The sequence below is a fragment of the Dendronephthya gigantea genome, unplaced genomic scaffold (genome assembly GCF_004324835.1).
Source record: "Dendronephthya gigantea isolate DGI-Jeju-01 unplaced genomic scaffold, DenGig_1.0 000259F, whole genome shotgun sequence".
NCBI classification, from domain to species: Eukaryota; Metazoa; Cnidaria; class Anthozoa; order Malacalcyonacea; family Nephtheidae; genus Dendronephthya; species Dendronephthya gigantea.
The window spans coordinates 25,474-45,660 of record NW_021163269.1 but is presented as its reverse complement, the minus strand read 5'-3'; the positions used below and the strand labels follow the sequence as shown (position 1 = coordinate 45,660).

General features: G+C 37.2%; 2 protein-coding genes across 4 annotated transcripts; both read right to left on the bottom strand.

The window, feature by feature from the left end:
* Positions 1 to 6,399: 6,399 nt before the first annotated feature.
* LOC114540984 (potassium voltage-gated channel subfamily A member 2-like) lies at positions 6,400 to 12,021 on the bottom strand. The gene is made up of 2 exons (XM_028560975.1): positions 11,935 to 12,021; positions 6,400 to 7,698 (listed from the first exon to the last, which is right to left on the bottom strand). Exon 2 carries the CDS (start codon positions 7,669 to 7,671, stop codon positions 6,400 to 6,402), a length of 1,272 nt encoding a protein of 423 aa, XP_028416776.1. The 5' UTR covers positions 7,672 to 7,698; positions 11,935 to 12,021.
* Positions 12,022 to 13,547: 1,526 nt separating this feature from the next.
* On the bottom strand, positions 13,548 to 18,174 carry LOC114540976 (coiled-coil domain-containing protein 43-like). Of its 3 annotated transcripts, XM_028560964.1 has the most exons (9): positions 18,006 to 18,174; positions 17,842 to 17,926; positions 17,379 to 17,526; positions 17,109 to 17,167; positions 15,447 to 16,907; positions 15,009 to 15,065; positions 14,382 to 14,579; positions 14,141 to 14,221; positions 13,548 to 14,000 (listed from the first exon to the last, which is right to left on the bottom strand). In XM_028560964.1, the coding sequence occupies exons 1-5, from the start codon at positions 18,171 to 18,173 to the stop codon at positions 16,720 to 16,722; spliced, it is 648 nt and encodes a 215-aa protein (XP_028416765.1). In that variant the 5' UTR covers position 18,174; the 3' UTR covers positions 13,548 to 14,000; positions 14,141 to 14,221; positions 14,382 to 14,579; positions 15,009 to 15,065; positions 15,447 to 16,719. The 3 variants fall into 3 exon arrangements, with proteins under 3 accessions (XP_028416765.1, XP_028416766.1, XP_028416763.1); XM_028560965.1 differs by lacking the exon at positions 15,009 to 15,065; XM_028560962.1 differs by lacking the exons at positions 17,109 to 17,167; positions 17,379 to 17,526; positions 17,842 to 17,926; positions 18,006 to 18,174 and having other exon boundaries at positions 15,447 to 16,723.
* Between the last annotated feature and the right edge of the window lie 2,013 nt (positions 18,175 to 20,187).

Sequence of the window (20,187 nt, the reverse complement as noted above, 5' to 3'; positions counted from 1 at the left end):
CCATCTTTTCCCCTGACAGATATGATGTGGTTTCAGGTACGTGGCACCATAATACGCCGTCAAATATCGGGCCGCGTCATTGGGACAATACGTGGACATTCCTAAGAACCTACACGGTCGCAAAGGTAATACGATGTCTCGCTTTAAAAATCTGTAATCATATTCATCGTACACGACCGAGCGGAAATCCTCGAGGAGAAAGATATCCATGTACACATAGGAACTCTGATATAATCTCGCGTGTGGATCGAGGATCGCGCAGTCATCAGCAACTCTTCTGACCAAACTTCCATTGCAGTCTTTTCGAGGTGTGTCGTCTTTTGGGTGGGGGGAATGCCTTTGTAAAAGCAAGTGAACTGTCCCATCGTTTAAGTCGAGAGGTCGACTCGATTCTTCTGGGAAAAGTTTATGATATTCATCTCTGAATATGCACACGTCAATATCGGAGTCATACGGAATGACATCGCCGTTCCGAACAGCACCGAGAAACGATCCATAAGCGATAAAATATCTCGTGATGTTTCTCCGCTTTGCTATCTTCCTCCAGACGTTGAAAATGATTTTCAATCTTGACCTGTACAAATTAGTTTTGCAGCTTTTTCCGTAGTAAGAATCTTGAGCCTGTTGAAAATTATCTTCTTCGCGTTTCAACAATTTTCTTGCGATGGATTTTAATTGGGTTCCATGATTATTTGATAGAGTTCGATGGTCAATAGATCTATTTTGATGATCAATAGATCTATTTTGATGATCAATAGATCTATTTTGATGATCAATAGATCTATTTTTATGATCAATAGATCTATTTTGATGAACAATAGATTTATTTTGATGATCAATAGATTTACGTTGATGACCAAGAGATATACTTTGATGTATTTTCCTATGAATTAGTGCCTTTATTACGCCTTTATTATCAACAGTGGTTAGATTTTGATTGTCCGCATCTATAGTTAGATTCACGATCGAGGTATTGACCAACAATCTTCGTTCTCTGACGCCATACCATCGTTCCCTCGCTAGCTTTACGATGCTGTTATTAAGCCACAGAAGGAGCAACGATAAAAGTCCAAGAAAGACAATGAATAAAAAGATGCTTCTGCGTCGCAAAATCTTCATTCGGCAGACAGAATCACAGTTTACCTGAAATAACAGCAAACTGAGTGCTTGGCAAACAAATAAATAAACTATATTAAAAATGATAAAACTGAGTTACCACCATAGAGGAATACCTTAAACAGTTATGCACCGTTAAAACGTTCTATCATTTTTCTGATATGGCCAGTACAAAAAACTGAGCTATTTTTAAAGGTTTTTACAATGTACAAATATCCACTTGGAGCTTTGATTTTATTGACAAAATACAGTTCCATGTAGTAACCCGTATAGGAAAAAAAACATACCTTTTCTTATTCTGGCTAAACAAAGAACAATAATCTTCTTTTCATGTAGTCTAGAGAAAACCTTTCTCTAAGCGCTAGCTCTTATGTTTTCCCCAGAAGATGCTCAAGTTCAAGTCAAGCTTCAGGGTACATCATCTGTTCGTTGAATGATTAATTCACGTTCCAGTTGTTAGTTTATCGCCGCACGGCGTGAAATTACGACAGAATTAGATCTTAAATACTTAATAGAATCATGAAAGCACAATGACAGGTTACCACCAGGTATTTTGTACATACGTGTTCCCGGAATCATAACAGTATTATCCGGCGAGCAATTGCTTTGAAATTGTAGTAAAAGGTGGCCTTTGTGACTTGTATTGCGAGCTGTAATAATAGACCCTTTTCATAATGACTTTAAACGCGGAAAGTCTGAGGTTACACGATAGTTTTGTGGAGCCAACTTTCCGCGTTTGACGTCAGTATGAAAAAGGTCTATTATTACCGTTTCATTTATTTTACACAAAAATGTGGTAAGAAATCTTACCGCGTATTAAACGGTACATGTCGGCAAAGATATATATTTTCCGTAACGCTGTCAAATTGTGTCAAGCAGGGACAACTGAATCAAGATTTTGTAGCGCCTCACTGGATGTTGAATAGTTTCAAAAGGGTTAAAGATTCTTGTTCGCGTTGAAATCATTAAATTTATGATCTCCCTATGAAATCCAAACCCAATACATCTGAGGAACAAGATGTAACAATGTTTATATGGATGACACCACCTCGTATGAAGTGATTGATGTATCATCCCATACATGCATGGGGAAGTCCAATTGGAATCTCACAGGAATGGGTGGATAAAGTAATTCAATTTACCAGAGACGAGATGATGGAGTTAAACGGAGGAAAATGTAAGGAAATGATTATTGATTTTCGAAGGAACAAAACAGATATACCACCGATTAACATTGGCGGTTGTCAAGTAGCTCGAGTACTCTCCTATAAATTGCTTGGATTATGGATTGATGATGATTTTAAATGGACGACCAACACACTGAATATATTGTAAAAAAGGCAACCAAGCGATTACATTTTTTAAAAAGTTTGAGGAGGTATACGAAGCACCTATTGAGGATCTTTTGATGTTCTACTGTGCAGTTATTCGATCTGTTCTGGAGTACGCGGTATGCAGATATGGAGTGGTGGACTTACAAAGATGCAAAGAGATAATATAGAGAGAGTTCAAAGAAGGGCTCTTAATATTATTTATCCGGAGCATACTGGTTATAAGGATTATAGCAGCAAATTAATCGTGAGTAAATTGGAAACCCTGGAAGAACGTAGAAATAAAGCATGTGTATTGTTGATTAAAGATTTAATTGACCCGAATCATCGGCTTCACGAATTGTTGCCAAAACATGTGAAAAATGTTAGTGAAAAAGAAACGAGATTTAACAAAGATAAACTATATAATTACTTCTGTAGGACAGAACGTTGCAGACATAATCCATTAGTCCATGCTATAGGATTGTATAATTTATTTTTAGATAGGTAATCTTAGATGTACTTAGTATAGCTTAAATTTTTAATCTAGAACGTTGTAATTTAGCTTAGGCTATTGAACGTTGTAATAAACCCACTTATAATGAAAACTTTATTAATAAGTTTTTAGGGTATATACAATTGTAAATCTTATTTATATAAGGTAATTTACAATCGGCTACTTGAATCAATCAATAACTACAATTTAATACTAATACAAACAATACATCATCTCTAAAACATTATAAAATTTATATGAAACTGGAACGAATCATGATTACAATTTACACTCTGATAGCTATTTCTTGAAATGTATTAAGATTCAAGTAAGAATTTGCATAATAATAATAATAATATGCCGCATTACGCCATTCATTTGCCATTCTAGATCACGTCGTTTTGACGCTCCCGTCCACAATCTATGATCGCAACAAACGTGGTCTTGCATCGGGCATATTCTTAACCCATCTTTTCCCCTGACAGATATGATGTGGTTTCAGGTACGTGGCACCATAATGCGCCGTCAAATATCGGGCCGCGTCATTGGGACAATACGTGGACATTCCTAAGAACCTACACGGTCGCAAAGGTAATACGATGTCTCGCTTTAAATACTTACGTTTATATTCATCGTACACGACCGAGCGGAAATCCTCGAGGACAAAGATATCCATGTACACATAAGGACTTTCATATAATCTCCCGTGTGGATCGAGGATCGCGCAGTCGTCAGTGACGTTTTTCACCATATTTCCTTTGCAGTCTTTTCGAGGTATGTCGTCTTTTGGGTGGGGGGAATGCCTTTGTAAAAGCAAAGTGAATCCCATCGTTTAAGTGGAGAGGTCGACTCGATTTTTCTGGGAAAAGTTTATGATATTCATCTCTGAATATGCACACGTCAATATCGGAGTCATACGGAATGATATCGCCGTTCCGAACAGCACCGAGAAACGATCCATAAGCGATAAAATATTTCGTGATGTTTCTTCGTTTTGCTATCTTCCTCCAGACGTTGAAAATGACTTTCAATCTTGACCTGTACGAATTAGTTATGCAGCCTTTTCCGTAGTAAGAATCTTGATCATGAGCCTGCTTAAAATCACCTTCTTTGCGTTTCAACAATTTTCTTGCGATGGATTTTAATTGGGTTCCATAATTACTTGATGGAGTTCGATGGTCAATAGATCCACGTTCATTACTGATAGGCAGAGTTCGACCATGAATACGCAAACGATGATTATGATTAGGTCTACTTCGATGATCAATAGATCTATGTTGATGATCAATAGATCTATGTTGATGATCAATAGATCTATGTTGATGATCAATAGATCTATTTTGATGGTCAATAGATCCACGTTCATTACTGATAGGCAGAGTTCGACCATGAATACGCAAACGATTATTATGATTAGATCTACCTCGATGATCAATAGATCTATGTTGATGATCAATAGATCTATGTTGATTATCAATAGATCTTTTTTGATGATCAATAGATCTATGTTGATGATCAATAGATCTATTTTGATGATCAATAGATCTATTTTGATGAACAATAGATTTATTTTGATGATCAATAGATTTACGTTGATGACCAAAAGATATACGTTGATGTATTTTCCTATGAATTAGTGCCTTCATTACGCCTTTATTATCAACAGTGGCTAGAGTTTGACTATCCACATTTATAGTTGGATTCACGATCGAGGTATTGACCAATAATCTTCGTTCTCTGACGGCATACCATCGTTCCCTCGCTAGCTTTACGATGTGGTTATTAAGCCACAGAAGGAGAAACGGTAAAAGTCCAAGAAAGACAATGAATAAAAAGATGCTTTTGCGTCGCAAAATCTTCATTCGGCAGACAGAGCCACGTTTACATAACATAACAGCAAATTGAGTGCTCGGCAAGCAAATAAATAAACTATATTAAAAATGATAAAACTGAGTTACCACCATAGAGGAATACCTTAAATTGCTCTGCACCGTTAAAACGTTCTATATCATTTTTCTAATATAGTACAAAAAACTGAGCTATTTTTAAAGGTTTTTACAATGTACAAATATGCACTTGGAACTTTGATTTTATTGACAAAATATATTTCCATGTAGTAACCCGTATAGGAAAAAAAAACATACCTTTTCTTACTCTGCCTAAACAAAAAACAATAATCTTCTTTTCATCTGGTCTAGAGAAAACTTTTCTCTAAGCGCTAGCTCTTATGTTTTCCCCAGAAGATGCTCAAAGCATTAAGTCAAGCTTCAGGGTACATCGATCATTTGTTCGTTGAATGGTTAATTCACGTTCCAGTTGTTAGTTTATCGCCCACGGCATGAAATTACGACAGAATTAGATTTTAAATACTTAATGGAATCATGAAAGCACAATGACAGGTTACCAGCAGGTATTTTGTACATACGTGTTGCCGGAATCATAACAATATTATCCGGCGAGCAATTGCTTTGAAATTGTAGTAAAAAGGCGGCCTTTGTGACTTGCATTGCGAGCTGTAATAATAGACCTTTTTCATAATGACGTTAAACGCGGAAAGTCTGAGGTTACACGATAGTTTTGTAGAGCCAATCAAATTTCGTGTAACATCAGAGTCGACTTTCCGCGTTTGACGTCAGCATGAAAAAGGTCTATTATTACCGTTTCATTTATTTTACACAAAAATGTGGTAAGAAATCTTACCGCGTATTAAAAGGTATATATGAATTTGCTGAGCTGGCAAAGATACATATTTTCCGTAGCGCCATCAAATCAGTGTCAAGCAGGGACAACTGAATCAAGATTTTTGTAGCGCCTCACTGGATGTTGAATAGTTTCATTTTTCCATCAACTGTTCCTGGCTTGAATTTGAAGTGTGTATAATACCACTCAGTCGAAATTAAGACCCTTTAAACCTCTAGTTTGAAAAGGGTTAAAGATTCTTGTTCGCGTTGAAATCATTAAATTTAAGCCAGAAATTTTTTCAGAAAATATCTGAACTATCGATCCTTCGGCAGGAATCATTTCATCAGTCAGGCTCTTTGGCACGGATAAGAAATTAGACTGTGCCAATGGAAAGGCGCTGTATACACTCTATGCAATTTTCTTTGTAACTTGCAATGCAATTATAATCTTGAGGGATGTTCATTTGTAAGGAGTGTTTTAAATGCTAAGAAAACGTTAGCAGATCGTAAGAAATGTTCGTATTTGACAACTTTAGATGCCTCAGGAGTAGAATTGCATTGCAAGTTGCAAGGAAAGTTGCATAGTGTAACAGCGCGCTAATGCAGTTTCATAATCACAAAAGACAAATCGGATGCACAGATGAAACCTCTTCCAAACAACTCGATAAAAAAACTCAACCAGCGCGCGCTATTTTATTAAACAATTAAAAAACATTGTGCTCAATAGAGATCGCTAAAATGTTGAACAAAAAACTAGCAAATTCCTCTATAATACTGATCTCTGTCAAGTGGACAGCTATCTATTTGACGAGAGATAAATTCTTTGCATATTATCCACTAGTTTCTTCTGCGTTTCACCCAGTTTGTCCTGTGTTTGCGGGTTAAGAAACGCGTGTGTGTAGTGTTTTAGGAAGTTCGCGACCAGGATGGGGGTGGGGAGGCAAAAAAGCAGAATACCGCTGATCGCACAGAGCGCGCTAACAAACCGTCCCAGGACTGTCTCGGGTACAATGTCACCATACCCCACGCTACTCATAGTCTGCACAGCCCACCACATACTGTGGGGGATGCTCATGAAATCACCCTCTGGTCCTTCAACGATGAACTCGACGCTGCCGAACACGACAACGGCAATAATTGTGCAAAATAAGATCGGGCGCATCTGTTCAACGCTATCGACGATCGTGTTCAGCAGAATCTTAAATCCTACGCTGTAACGTGACAGTTTGAAAATGCGCAAAACGCGAAACAAACGCAAAGCACGCATCACCAGAAACGAGCGCACGTCTTCGAGCTCGTTTTTGAAAAACAACGTAACGAAAAACGGAAGGATCGCAAGCAGGTCCACAATACCCATCGCGGACATAACAAAGTCGCGTCGTTGTGGAGCGGAATATAAGCGGCAAAGATACTCTCCCGTGAACCAAATGACGCAAGTCGTTTCAAAAGCGAACCAAAGATCGCTATCTTGTTTCTTTCGAAGCGTCGCCAGAGTTTCTATGTTAAATATCACGATTGAGAATACGATGACGATGATAGATATCAGTGCAATGATCTGACCGAGACGACAACTATGAGGGAACTCTAAAATCACCCACATGCGTTCCTTAAAGGTCTCTCCTACCACTGGAGTCGCCAGTTCATTGACGTCATCATCGCGCAGCAGAACCGCTAAGGGGTCTGGATTCGTGATTTGATAAAACTGCAGTTCCTCGTCGAAATCTTTGACTGAGATTGTACTCGGTCGCGCGAGAATCCCGCGTGACTGATAATAGAATAAAATGGAGTCGAAAGAGCCATTACTCCGCGGCAAATTGTACTCCTCCGTGCGTTCGTTATAGAAATGGTTTCGTTTCGTTGGACTGCCGAGTAACGTGTCGGGAAAGGTGCTTAACGTTTCCTCGTACGTTTGGTAGCGTGTTCCGTTCACGTTTAGCGTGATGCGTTTGCTCGTCGGATCGAGGTAACGCGATCTCTGACGACGAAGATTAAGTACTTTTGGTTGATGCTGATTTGGGTATTGCTCGTTTTCTGGACTGGAGACTATGAAGCTTGCGTCTGCAAGCATCGTGGTCAGAGGCCTTTATGTATGAAACTAAAAAAAAGTGAAAGTGACCAGAAGGTTTGGTTTGATGACTGTTAAGACTTTTGAGAAGGCCAATAATCAAAATCAGTCCTTATAAATTTTGACTGAATTGACCCTGCAGTGTTTTATTTAACATCTAATCCAGGAACCGGTTGTATCAAGCCAGTTTAGCTTAAACGATGGATAAGTTCAAAATAGAAAGCAAGTCTGTCGTTTTATTCAACAAGCAAACTAAATGTTTTTAACTTAAATACAAAGATACTGTTTACAACTGCATATTCAGTGCATAATATTCAAGTTGACTCATTCAAGAGAAATGTAAGAGTGTTATTTAATTTTGACTTATCCACCGTTTAAGCTAAACGGGCTTGATACAACCGGACCCAGAACTGTATAATCTCAAAATTCAAGCCTGATCGGCTAAATTTTAAGTTCAAGGGCCGGTTGTTCGAAAGGTGTTTAGCTTAAATGGTGGATAAGCCAAAATTTAAAAATACTCTCATACATCTTGTGAATGACTGAACATGCATTTTAACCATTAAATATATACTTTCATCGAAATATTTCAGCTCATTTGTGGACAAATGAGATAAAGAGATAATTTTGTTTTCCATTTTGAACTTATCCGCCGTTTAAGCTAAACGCCTTTCGAACAACTGGTCCCAGATCTTAAATAAAGCTATCGGGATCGCACTGCCAGAGATCCTGGAATTACACAGATGGAGCTCTTCATTGGCAAATCTTAATAAATCGCACGAATCAAAGTTAATCACTGCGGTTTCTTTTTAATCAAATATCAGTCTCAGTAGGCCTTAGAAAAACATTGGAAACTCTTATGCAAAATTCCAACTGTGATGGCAGAAACTTTGACGGTGTAAACTAGGAAATATATGTTGTCTGAATATATCTAAATAAAGCATTATTATTGATTGAGCATACATATATAGTATCAGAGTAAATTAAGTAGAAGGTATAAAGATACTTGTATAAATTAGTGTGAGACATTCAAATTTTTCTTGTAATTGTATCCCGCACGGTGAAGCTAGCTTTCATTATAATTAGATTACAAGATTGCTTCCATTAACGGCGATTAAATATACCTCTGTGCCTGTGTACGCGTATTTATCATAAGTAATCTCAAACCACAAATAGTTAAACTCGGCCTTCTGAGAGCGTTCCTCACCAAATTAACCTTGTTTCTTCAGTGTAAAAACTTACATCTCGGGCAGAGCGCCAGGAGAATGCTGACAAACACGTCGGATATACATGAATGTATAACAAACGCTCTTTCTGGCAAAGTTTTGCCCCTTTTTTCATAGTTTTTGGAATGCGATTTAAAGGTTTGCAAACCGCAAGTATGTCGGGCAATATACCGATGTAAACTCGTTAAAATTGATTTACAAACGGCAATAAATGTGTACCGTGTAACCTGCGCTTGCAACCGAAAATGGTATAAAACATTAATATAGTTTGATGAAAGTACTTTTATCTACTTTATATAAATATCTGTTAAATCTCTAGAAACAACGAGGATAAACGTCGTCCTTGTTATAATTTATGTATACAGCAAATACAAAAACGTTAACACAACATTTGGATAACATTTTTGAGAAGCTTACTTGCAAACAGGTTCCCAGAAGTTGGCTGGGCTTTCTGAAGACCATAGATAGCGTTAGGCCCAAACTCGGGCTGGTTTTTAGGCGCGTATATTTGATGTATAAAATCTTCTACAACTAATTGTATATCTTTGAGAGGTTGCGAAGCGTTAAAATACGTTATCGCCCGGCTTCCATTATTTTGTAAACAGAGACAGGTCATTGCTGGTGGTTTTACATTGCAGACATTTTGCGATATAAACGTCTGCGTCTAGAGTGAGAAGATGCATGGCAAAGGTGCACGTACAAAGATGAGGTGTGAATACAGCGTAAAGGAGAAAGGAGGGCGTGGAGGGGGCGTACTAAGGACGGGTGTATGGTGGAGTTAGGTGGGGGATAATGAAGTAGGGTTCCAATACACGAAGGGGAGTACTGAGGGAGAGTGCGTGCATAGTGGAGGTATGTTGGGGTTTAATGAAGTGGGGCTCTTGGATACGGTGTGAATACAGTATACATGAGAGGGCGTACTTAGGGAGAGCATGTGGTGGAGATATGTGTGGTGGTGCGTGTTCGAAGATACGGTGTTCATCTCGCAAAAGGAGAATTCTCGTGCAAAGAGAAGGGGGCTCGCGCGGTCTACGAGGGGAAGGGATGTACGCACAGTTTAGTTAAGGTGTAATTAAGGTGTCAATAACCTATAGACCCTTGTCGCATTATACTTTTGATAAAAAAGCCACGAAAATCGACACGTTTTCCCGCAAAGATTTACACGATAAAAATTATTTCATGAACAGATATTTGCTGGTTGTGATGTGGTTATCACGAAATTCAGGAAAGTGATTAATATTTTACGGTTGTTGCAAGAATCAATTATTTCCCGCACGACTTCCTTGGTAATATTTGCGTTACATATTTTGCATTCCCCACAGCATAAACCGCTCCAATCTATATTTGTTTATCAGTCTCTTTCTCTAGTTTACACCTCGAACTAAGTAAGAATTCTTAGCCGTTTCGTTACGCTATCAACGATTAAAAAATAGTTGTGTTGCTTCGGCTATTTTATTAAAAACACCTTCAGGAACCGAAATATCGACTTTAATTTTAAGTTGGCTTGCGGGTGGATGTCTAAAAATTAATTACTTTTAGCCATATTAAGATAAACACTTAAACATTTCTTAAACAATATCAGGGAATGAAAGTTTAGGAAGCAATACCATATTTCGGGCGAATATCCAGGCGAGGTCATGCCAAAGGCTGTACGTGCAAGAAAATGATGTGTGCTCATAAGTAAGTAGAGAGGGAGAATGTACAGGAAAAGGGGTGTTCATAGGCGGTGGGGTTATAGGATGATTTGCATATAACTATATTACAAGTTAAGTTGCTTATTATACAACTGCGTGATAAAGATTAATAAAAGACAGACGGAATATTGTTTGCGTTCATACTTCAAACTTGGTCTATTATATTTGCTATCCTATTATCTAAATCGCGAGATTTGCTTAATCTAATGAACCAAAACCTCTCAAGGTTTTGACCTAAACCATGGCAAATTGGCAATAATTACCTTTATGCGCGGTCACAAAAATCAATTGCTCCTTCCATTGCCATAGTTCGTTCGTATTTGCCTCAGGATACACTTACTATCCTTTGCCGAAACGCTATTTTTGACCCTTATATTCGAAAAATATTTCTACGATTCTATTTCACCACTACAACTCGATCTGAACAACACGAGTTGTTCCCTAACATCAAAAATTTTACAACATATTTGTGTGGCTGGATTTAATAATAAAAACACTTTCGAAAACCGTAATATGTTACATGGAATTGAAATTTAAAATTGACCTCGCTGGGAGCCAATTTAATGAATTTTAACAGCGTTGTAAAAATTTGCCGAATATAAGGATTCTACTTATTTGGATTGTATGTGTAATGCTTGAAAACCTTCCTAAAAGATTTTAGCATCATCAAATGTGGTATAATAACTGCCTAAAATAGACAAACTGATAATGACAAATGATATTAACTCTCATGACGAAGGCCCTCAGGTCGAAACGTCGAGAAGTGTTTTGTTTATTTTAGGCAGTTGTTATACCACATTTGGTGCTAAGTTGTTTTAAGACGCTGCCACGCTGCACCCTGGTTATATTGGAACTTCCTAAAAGATGCCATTGCAGGACCATGGAATTTCCTTCTACATAATACTAATGTAGATATACCAAGGATCCTTTGAAACTACACTCTTATGATTAATTTCATTTGTTGGATTTTAAAGAAAGCTTAAAAAAGTCTTCGCATACTTCGGTTGGCATGCATTTTTCTGGCAATGTATTTACCACTCAGTTTTCCTAGTCAACTCAATAAAGATGACAATCCATAATCGTATGAAGATCAGGGTCCTATTTTCAACAAGTTTAATTTTTCCTTTAATCCGCGCGCTTCTGTTTTTCGCGTATTTCTGCTGGAAGTTCCATTTGGCTGCGCGCGCATTTTCTTGTCGGTGTTCCCCGGTCGTTGCATTTTTTTGCGCGCGCGTTGTCCGGATTTTTCCCGGTCACTTACGGGTGCATATTATTGAAAATGCAATGGTGAATTGGAGCAGACAAAATTGGATTGAATGAATAAGATAATAGAAAGCAGTCAATCTAACCTTGGGACAGTCATCTCTTTAACCCCCCGAAATTCGACTTTCGTTGTACACAATTGTCCGTGTTAATCCAACGCTATCCATCGCGATAATAGGAGCATCCATATACGACATCACAATGCGTTTTTAATTATTATTTTTTCCAAGAGAAGCACATCTAGAAGTCATCCATCTAAAATGAAAAATATACCGAGCATTTAATATTCCTTGTGTGTGCGGAAAAGCGTAACTTGCACGCTAAACACATAAAGGTAGTTTGCAAAATAAATTGCAAATAAAGATAGAAATTATTTTAAATCGTCGGTCATTTCAGTCACCTCGAAATTTGAGACCTCGGTTATACTATTGTTTGGAACCAGTACCAACCAATATTATCCGTGCAGTGCTTAAGGTACCAATTGCACGATTTATACTAGAGAAGAATTATCCGTCTGCCCAATTTAAACACACGACAAAACTATCTAGACGAACTATGTCACAGACAAATATGTCAGACGGAACAGAATAGCGTAAATAGAAAGTGCATGGGAATTGGAAATGATGATCAGATAATGAACTATTTATTTAAATTCGCCTGAATAATCTGTTTGCCCGTGTTTACACGTTTGCTCAACTGTGCGTACCGTTCACCTTGGGGAGTCGGAAATTCCGCTTGGAAAAATTAAAATGGTACACAGAATTTCCATCGGAGAGTTCGCATGTATGCTGAGATAACACCTTGTACCATTTGCTTCTCCGACTTGCCAAGGTAAACGATAAGCACCTCTGTACTCTACTTACAAGTTTGTACTTTACTTAATATGAACACAGACGAGCGCAAATTAGGACGTTTCATCTAAGCAATGATACGTTACTGACACTAACCTGTCGATTTAGACAAGGAACGACCAATTTACCATCTCGCAAGTTTATTTACACGGAGAAGAGCGATAAAAGTTATTCTGTAAATCGTCTTTACATTCAACAATGCCTTCGCTCTTCTTGTCCCAATACAAATTTTGCCGCCAATTTGCATCTCCCTTTGTCTCCTAATTGGTCGAGCGCTGTTCATTATACGAGCTCTGATTGAATGCCTTTAGAAAACTTGGCCGTGATTGGCTGCTGTCTGAACCATCCATTTGGACAGAACCCTCAGGGTATTTACAAACTGAGGAATTTCTAATTTCGACTAATTAATTGTTGTCGCATTGTTCAGATTTCAAAAGAATCGAGAAGGCGATAATTTACCGATTAATTCTTCTTCCTTGAGGCTATGTGCACACGTTTTCAGGCGTTTTCACATTCGTTTTCATTCCAAAACGGTTTCAAACACCGTCAATTTACAATGAAAGTTGAAGTTAATTTAACATATTAGGCATATTTTGTGTGGACAAAGCAATAAAATAGACAAAAACGATTTAAAAAACGCTCGAAAACCACGCTCGTGCGCCTAGCTTATTTTGAATAGCTTCTGTAAGTATAAGTTTTATTTACATCAAGCACAATCGATAAAACGAAAATTATGCACTTTCACATATGACAAAATTTGACAATTTGACATGCGTTTATGCTCTTACAATCCAATTGGAAATAAACAGAACTTTTAATACAATTTTATTATTTTTATTTTACCTTTACAATATTCAATAAGTCTATATATATACAACTTTATATGATGCTGTAGCGTTTGTTATTTCCAAATTACAATATTTCTCCTTAATGTTGTTAAAGTATCGTGTATGTTACGATTTTATATAAAAAACATTGCTTGATTTTTTGGGAGATGGGGGATAATAAGTTCAGCTGGGGGGTATACCCTGAGAATATTAACATGGGGGTAAATAAAAAGGGCAAGGGGCAACACACCCCTAGGAATATGACCTCAAGGTGCAGGTTGGTACTTAGAAATATGGGATAACTGTACAGTAAATTTATACTATTGTGGAAGGTGGGGAATATGGTGGAGGTGGCCCCAAGACTTCAGAGTATGGTGGGGGTTCATCCCCAGGCCTGGGTCGTGTGTATCGAGCCTGTCTTGTTGGTCGAGTTGACACATGAACATTCTCCTGTGAGTCTTGTCTATCAGTATCCTGAAATGGGATGAGGAATGAGGGTAAAATGGGTACGTAACAAAAGATGAAATGGGGAACCAAGTGGAGCAAAATAGGGGTGACAAAGGGGAAAAAATAGGTGTTACAAAGGGATAAAATATGGGTAATGAAACAACTACCTGCTGTAATTCAACACATGGTCTGGACAATGGAGTTGTGTTGTTTGGAGAGTCATCAGCACTCCTGCCTCTTCCATGATGCTAAAATACATTATCCAAGACATAACGTGTTGAAAACCAAATTACCACAAACATCAGTCATGATTGACCAGAAATGCACCCCTATGCTTATTTCCCAAGCTATCCCCTCCCCCCAATAGCTGTTAGTTTACCCACTTTGTGACTTGCCACAGCCACTGACCTTGCATATTTTGCAGTCTTCTAGTAATATGTTGCATCCCATGGCGGTGGACAAGCACGCAATACCCATGTCGAATGTTGACACGCAAACCAAACATATGACAACAACTTCGGATTTTTTCATTGTGCTCAACATCCAAGCGATGCCAATAAGATTGGTGAACATGGAGAGCAAGGACAACACCATATATAGTCCTGCCTAAAATATTTATTTCAAGCAAATATGAAACAAACTGTCTGTTATATTTGCTTTGGGAATAAGGCAATATCAAAATGGAGAAACAACAAATGGGAATGTGTAAAAATATGAGGAAATGAACTATAATACAAGAAAAGGCAAATTCTTTATCAATTTTAAAGGCTTGTTAACACAATACTTTGTATCCAGGGCATGCGATTCATTTCAAAATTTGCTTTCAAAGAGTATAAACATGATCACATGAAAATATGCCAAAGCACTTGCTTTAACACATCTGAAGGACAATTGTATCCAACAGCTCTCAATAGTGTAAATGGCTGTAATGATCATGCTATTAAAATTAAATGACCACAAAGCTTCATTAGCATTCAATTTGATAGCAAATCAATACTTTTAAACTTACAATAAGCCTAAATATAAAAGACTTACGAAGATTTTTGTTTTCTTCACATGACACTGGACTCCAGAGAATCCGGTTAAAAGCAGCTATGAGAAAAATCGAGATGTCATTAAAGCCATTAAAAAGAATCAAAGTATTACAGGTCAGACATGGACAAGTGGTCGGTGCTTTGCAATTAGCCACATTAGGGGACACACTCACGTTTCAAGAGCGAACAGCGACGAAATGTGGGAAAATCATAAAGAACCCTCTAAAAACACACCGTATCAATTTCAAACAATTCACTTTTTTCTCCGAATCATTTCTATTTGAAACGCAGTTATAATAGAAGGTTGAAACCCGAGTGCACGTTACTTCGAAATTCTGTAACCAAAGTGTAAACATTCTGGGTTTTTTATATCGCTTTTAAAGAGATTCATAAACGCATTTTATATATACACAAAAACGGTGCTCAAAATACGACTCACCAACAGACCAATCCACAAAGGCAGTCCATAAACTTGCTCGATTGTCCGACTTTTTACTATCGCCATTGAAAAAATCCCGATTATAATACAGACAACGGAACAACACAAATGAATTATCGCCGTTTGTAATGCTAGTTTTCCGCTTCGATTTCTCCTCAAAGACCGCACCAATAACCGTGGATTTTCTTCCATACTCTTGCCTTTTAACACAAGTTCCCTTTTTAAAACGACGTAGTGTTAATTGAACAGCAAACACAAGCTGTTTCGATCTTTATTAACCAGTTCAAAACGCGATTAGGGTCATGCCGGCTTACAGCTGTTCCACACGCGATGAATACTTGAAGATGCAAATCGACGCTTATGTAAAATTCGTCCTTGAGAAATCTACTTCACGCTATCACATTTTCACACCATTATGGAGTAGAGGGCAAAATTAACACTTCCTTTTCAACAAATATACAAAGTCTATTGATTTGTTTTTATGGCACTTGTTATTAGAAAATATTAAATAAACATATTCCCCCCCAAGAAATATTGCCACACTTCAGACTGTTCAGACAGGGGACCCAAATATCGGTAATAACTTTTTCTAGACATCAACAATTAATTATGTATAGTACAAGCCTCGTTTTCGTGCGTGTGATAACGAGGGTATATTCCACTAGTAATTCTACTTTTGGGAAGGGTGTTTGATGTAGTTCCCATAAAAAAACTCTCTGGGGCACTTTTAAAAAAATTGCCCATTCTCATCCCTGATCTGATAATACACTTGGTATAAACAACTATACTGATAAAAAATTACAAATAAATACTACCTCCATATTGGCCCTCTAAATAAACAATAACAAGCTGACGATATTATAATACGTCATTATAACTTGAAAACACTCTTTCTGGATTTCACATGATGTAGCAATTATCTTCATTGGGTCACCAAAAGTCATTAACTGACAGTATCCTTCCACTGATGAGTAAAATCATAGATAGTTTTGTTAACTCATCAACTGACATTACTCTTCTACTGATGAGTAAAATCTGACATTAGACAGAATTAAGTACTAAGTAAAGCAAGGTTCATCTGGGTGCATTGCAAGCTAATGGGGGTTGACTATGGCTACTTTTTATGCAGTTGCTACAACCAGTGTAAATCAGATCAGTGATTTTACTAACAATATAATTAACTCTTCTCATAATATCATTTTTCATCTTAGTTTTCAAAAGAAATTGTTCTTAGCCAAAGGCCTTGGCTAAAACCCATTTCATAATGCTTATGCTACCTCCTTCTCTCCCCTTTTTGAGTTCGTTTTTTCTCCTTGTCTTTTCTTTGTTCCACTTTTGCCTTTTGTTTTTCTCGGTCTTCCTTGTTCTTCACCTTCTTATCTTCATTCTCCTGTCGTTGCTTGTCTCGTTTCTCCTTTTCTTTATCCAAAACAGACTTGGCATTCGTGTTCTCAAATAATCCTGGAACATTGTGTGAAAACTGGTCAGTCAATGAGAACAGTGAATCCCAAGTGACACCCGAAATGGATGAAAAGAACAACCTCAACTGCATATGCCAAATAAAATAGACTAAAGTTCAGAGTTGCATGTCCATTCTAAAAGCTTTAGTTGAAGACTGTTTACTAAGACCGCTCTTGGCAAGAATAATACATTTTCACTCACCTAAAGCCTTTTCTAATTGTTGTGTTTTATTTGTCTGGGTCTCCTCACCACTGCTTGAAGTAAGATTCGTCAAAGAGAAACCTTTCAAAGCTTATTAGAAGGCAAGCCTTTGAATTGGGAAAAAAAGTAAACAAGGAGAAGCCTTTCAAAGCCTATTAGAAGGCAAGCCTTTGAATTTGGAAAAAAAGTAAATTGTCTTCCTTACAAAACACCAATTCAAAAGATGGAAATAGTATATAGGACTTATATTGACTTTTACTCAAAGGATATTAGTAATCTTCATCAGATTCCTGTCCATATTGTGCAATCAAACTCTTTTTAACATCTTCATCGAGTTGATGTGATGGTTTCTTGTTGACATTTGTTGCTTTGGTATGTTTCTCCACAACTGCAGCCAGAATATCTTTTTTCTGGTTCTCTGATACAAAGATTAAGTTTAGTTTGGTTTCGTCATAAACTGGCAATTATAATGAACACATTTGTCTAGATAAGTGGGCAGTTCCTGGACCATAAAACTAATAAAAGGCATTCCAGAACTGCTTTATTAATAATAACAGACTACATTCCATATGCCAGTTGTAAATTGATTGTACAAGATTGGATACAAATACAAGAACCAAACAGATCTTAACATAAACTTTCTGATACTTTGATTTTTAAAAATGAGCCAAACTTGCTTTAAAACATTAATTATGGAGTTTATTAATGAAGATTTGAGTGGACCCCAACTTACTCTCTTGTTTCAGTTTTTCTTTCTGATCTTCAAATTCCTTCCACTTTTCAAATATACTTAAAGTAACATTCGTATCAGGCGACTCCTAAATAAAAAAATATTATTAAGGATGAAATTATCGGTTAAAACTTATTTCCACACAAAGACAGAGTCTTATAAAATACCATCATTCCTTCCATTGTTTCCTGCAAGGCTTCGTATTTTTCTTCATGAGTCGAATCATCGCCATCTAAAATACCTGAGATGTATTCTCCGAGAACTTCTTCGTCAAGATTTAGACTTTTTAATCGTGAACACAACCACACGTGGAATTCACTCCTGGCGTCCGCCATCTTTGCTTCTTTCAAGAAATTGTTTCCACTTCGTGAGTTCGTGAAATTGAATATGAAAAAGATTTCCCGCTTGTAGGAATTCACTGGCTAAAAGTGAGAGACCCCCCCCGCAAATCCCCAATCTCGCATCTAAGATACCGGACAACCACTGGGACAACCTTGTACCCAGGGTTTCTCTCCGTGCCCAGGAGACCCTGGGTATGACGATGGATATGGATGGATTGAACACACGTCACTTTCCAAACACCAAACGAGCACTTGTCTTATTTGTCACTGATATGTTCATTAGTTGCTAAGAGTGTTTTTTGCATGCAAAGCATTTATGTACAAGCACAGCCTTTGTCACCTGTGGAATCTCTGGCATACAGTCTACAAACCCCACCTTTAAAGACCACCTAGGTACTGTCACGCTAAAATACCACTTCCTAATTCAGTAGTTAACAAAATGTTTTCTAAACTAGTGATCATGTTACCATATAATTGTATGGCCAATAAGTTTCAAATTATTCTAACAAATAAACATTCTTTTTCAATATAAATCTACAGAATAATTTACACTTTGTCACACTTAAATTGTGTTTCACTTAGTCTCCTATTTTACAATATCATGTTGCTGTTAAATTTTATAACCACATGCATCTCGTTCATGACTTGGATAGAGAATAATTTAGATTTGAAATTTTGCAAAATATTGTGATATCCTATAAATATTCTATAAATGAGAATAAATTAACAAATTCTGATCAACCACACGCTTTTTTGCTGTTGATAAGCTTTCAAAGGCTAAAAGATAACCCTTTCTCAATATATGAGCAAATGAAATACTGTCTCCATTAATCACTTGGATAACTATAGCCAAAAGTCTAAAGGTTCATTTACACTTGCGATTTTTGCTGCAATTTTACGTGCAATTTTCTTCTTTTGATAGATGTGAACAAGTAATTAGTCAAGAATGTTCTGACGTATAAGAGCTCTTACTTGAACATCAGTAACTAATTCACTTGTTCACATCTATCAAAAGAAGAAAATCGCACATAAAATCGCAGCAAAAATTGCAAGTGTAAACAGGCCTTAATGTTCATATTCCAGTTATCGTGTATACCAGGAAACAGCCTGAAACAAACTCAAGATATTGACTTTGGCTACGTTCACATGGGAATGTTTTTAAGCTTTTTCATTTTCGTTTTCATGCTAAAATGATTGCAAACACTGTTCATGTACAACAGAAGTTGGAGCTAATTTGATATATTGTGCATTTTCCTCATGTTTTATGTTTTCAGCTGGGCAAGAAAACAAGACACAAAGGATTTGTGAAAATGCTTGAAAGTGACACTTGTGTGAACATAGCATTCAATTCTTTCACCTTTATCGACATTTTAAAGCAAGTGTAGGCACTCTCTTATAAACGTAATGTTGATGTGAACTTATGGAAATTACATTTCCATACTTCCACCATAGCAAGGAATAGGGCACAGCCATAACCATGCATAATCATTTGACAACACTAATAATTGGTTTTCCTATCAGATTTGCGTCGTTTCCTGTAGGCATTTCTTGAGTTTCATCACATTTCCCAACGAAACCAACTCGCCTAGCCACCGTAGGATTTGAGTTACCAGCACATTACTTGCCACAACGTTTCCCCCGACAGAAACCTTGCTATCTACTCGTCGACAATTCTTTTAACACGAACCTGGTCGTGTCTGCCAGTATAAAACCAAGCAATATCCAAAACACAAGAAAAACGTAGTACCACGAGAATGTCACATTTCCATGAACCTTGCTACACATGAGGCAAACTAAGATAAAACTCAATATCAAAAGTAGTAGAAACCAAAACTTCCGTATCACCGTTTGTTCGTCATCGTGAAATTGTCTTCGTGAGTGTCTTACAATTCTCGACATAACAACGAGTATTGCAATGCCATTGTATGCTAAAACTGGGGTGAATACAACAAAAAAGTTCCAATCGCTTTCCTTGTCCGCTCGAACAACTAAAAATATGATTGTGATC

What these genes read in the sequence shown, in the direction of transcription:
- LOC114540984 (XM_028560975.1), bottom strand. Translation starts at nt 7,671, where the DNA reads ATGCTTGCAGACGCAAGCTTCATAGTCTCCAGTCCAGAAAACGAGCAA.
- LOC114540976 (XM_028560962.1), bottom strand. Translation starts at nt 15,638, where the DNA reads ATGGAAGAAAATCCACGGTTATTGGTGCGGTCTTTGAGGAGAAATCGA. An exon ending in TGAAGAAAACAAAAATCTTC is followed by an intron (nt 14,580 to 15,008) that starts GTAAGTCTTTTA and finishes TAAATATTTTAG; the next exon opens with GCAGGACTATATATGGTGTT. An exon ending in AAGACTGCAAAATATGCAAG is followed by an intron (nt 14,222 to 14,381) that starts GTCAGTGGCTGT and finishes AATGTATTTTAG; the next exon opens with CATCATGGAAGAGGCAGGAG.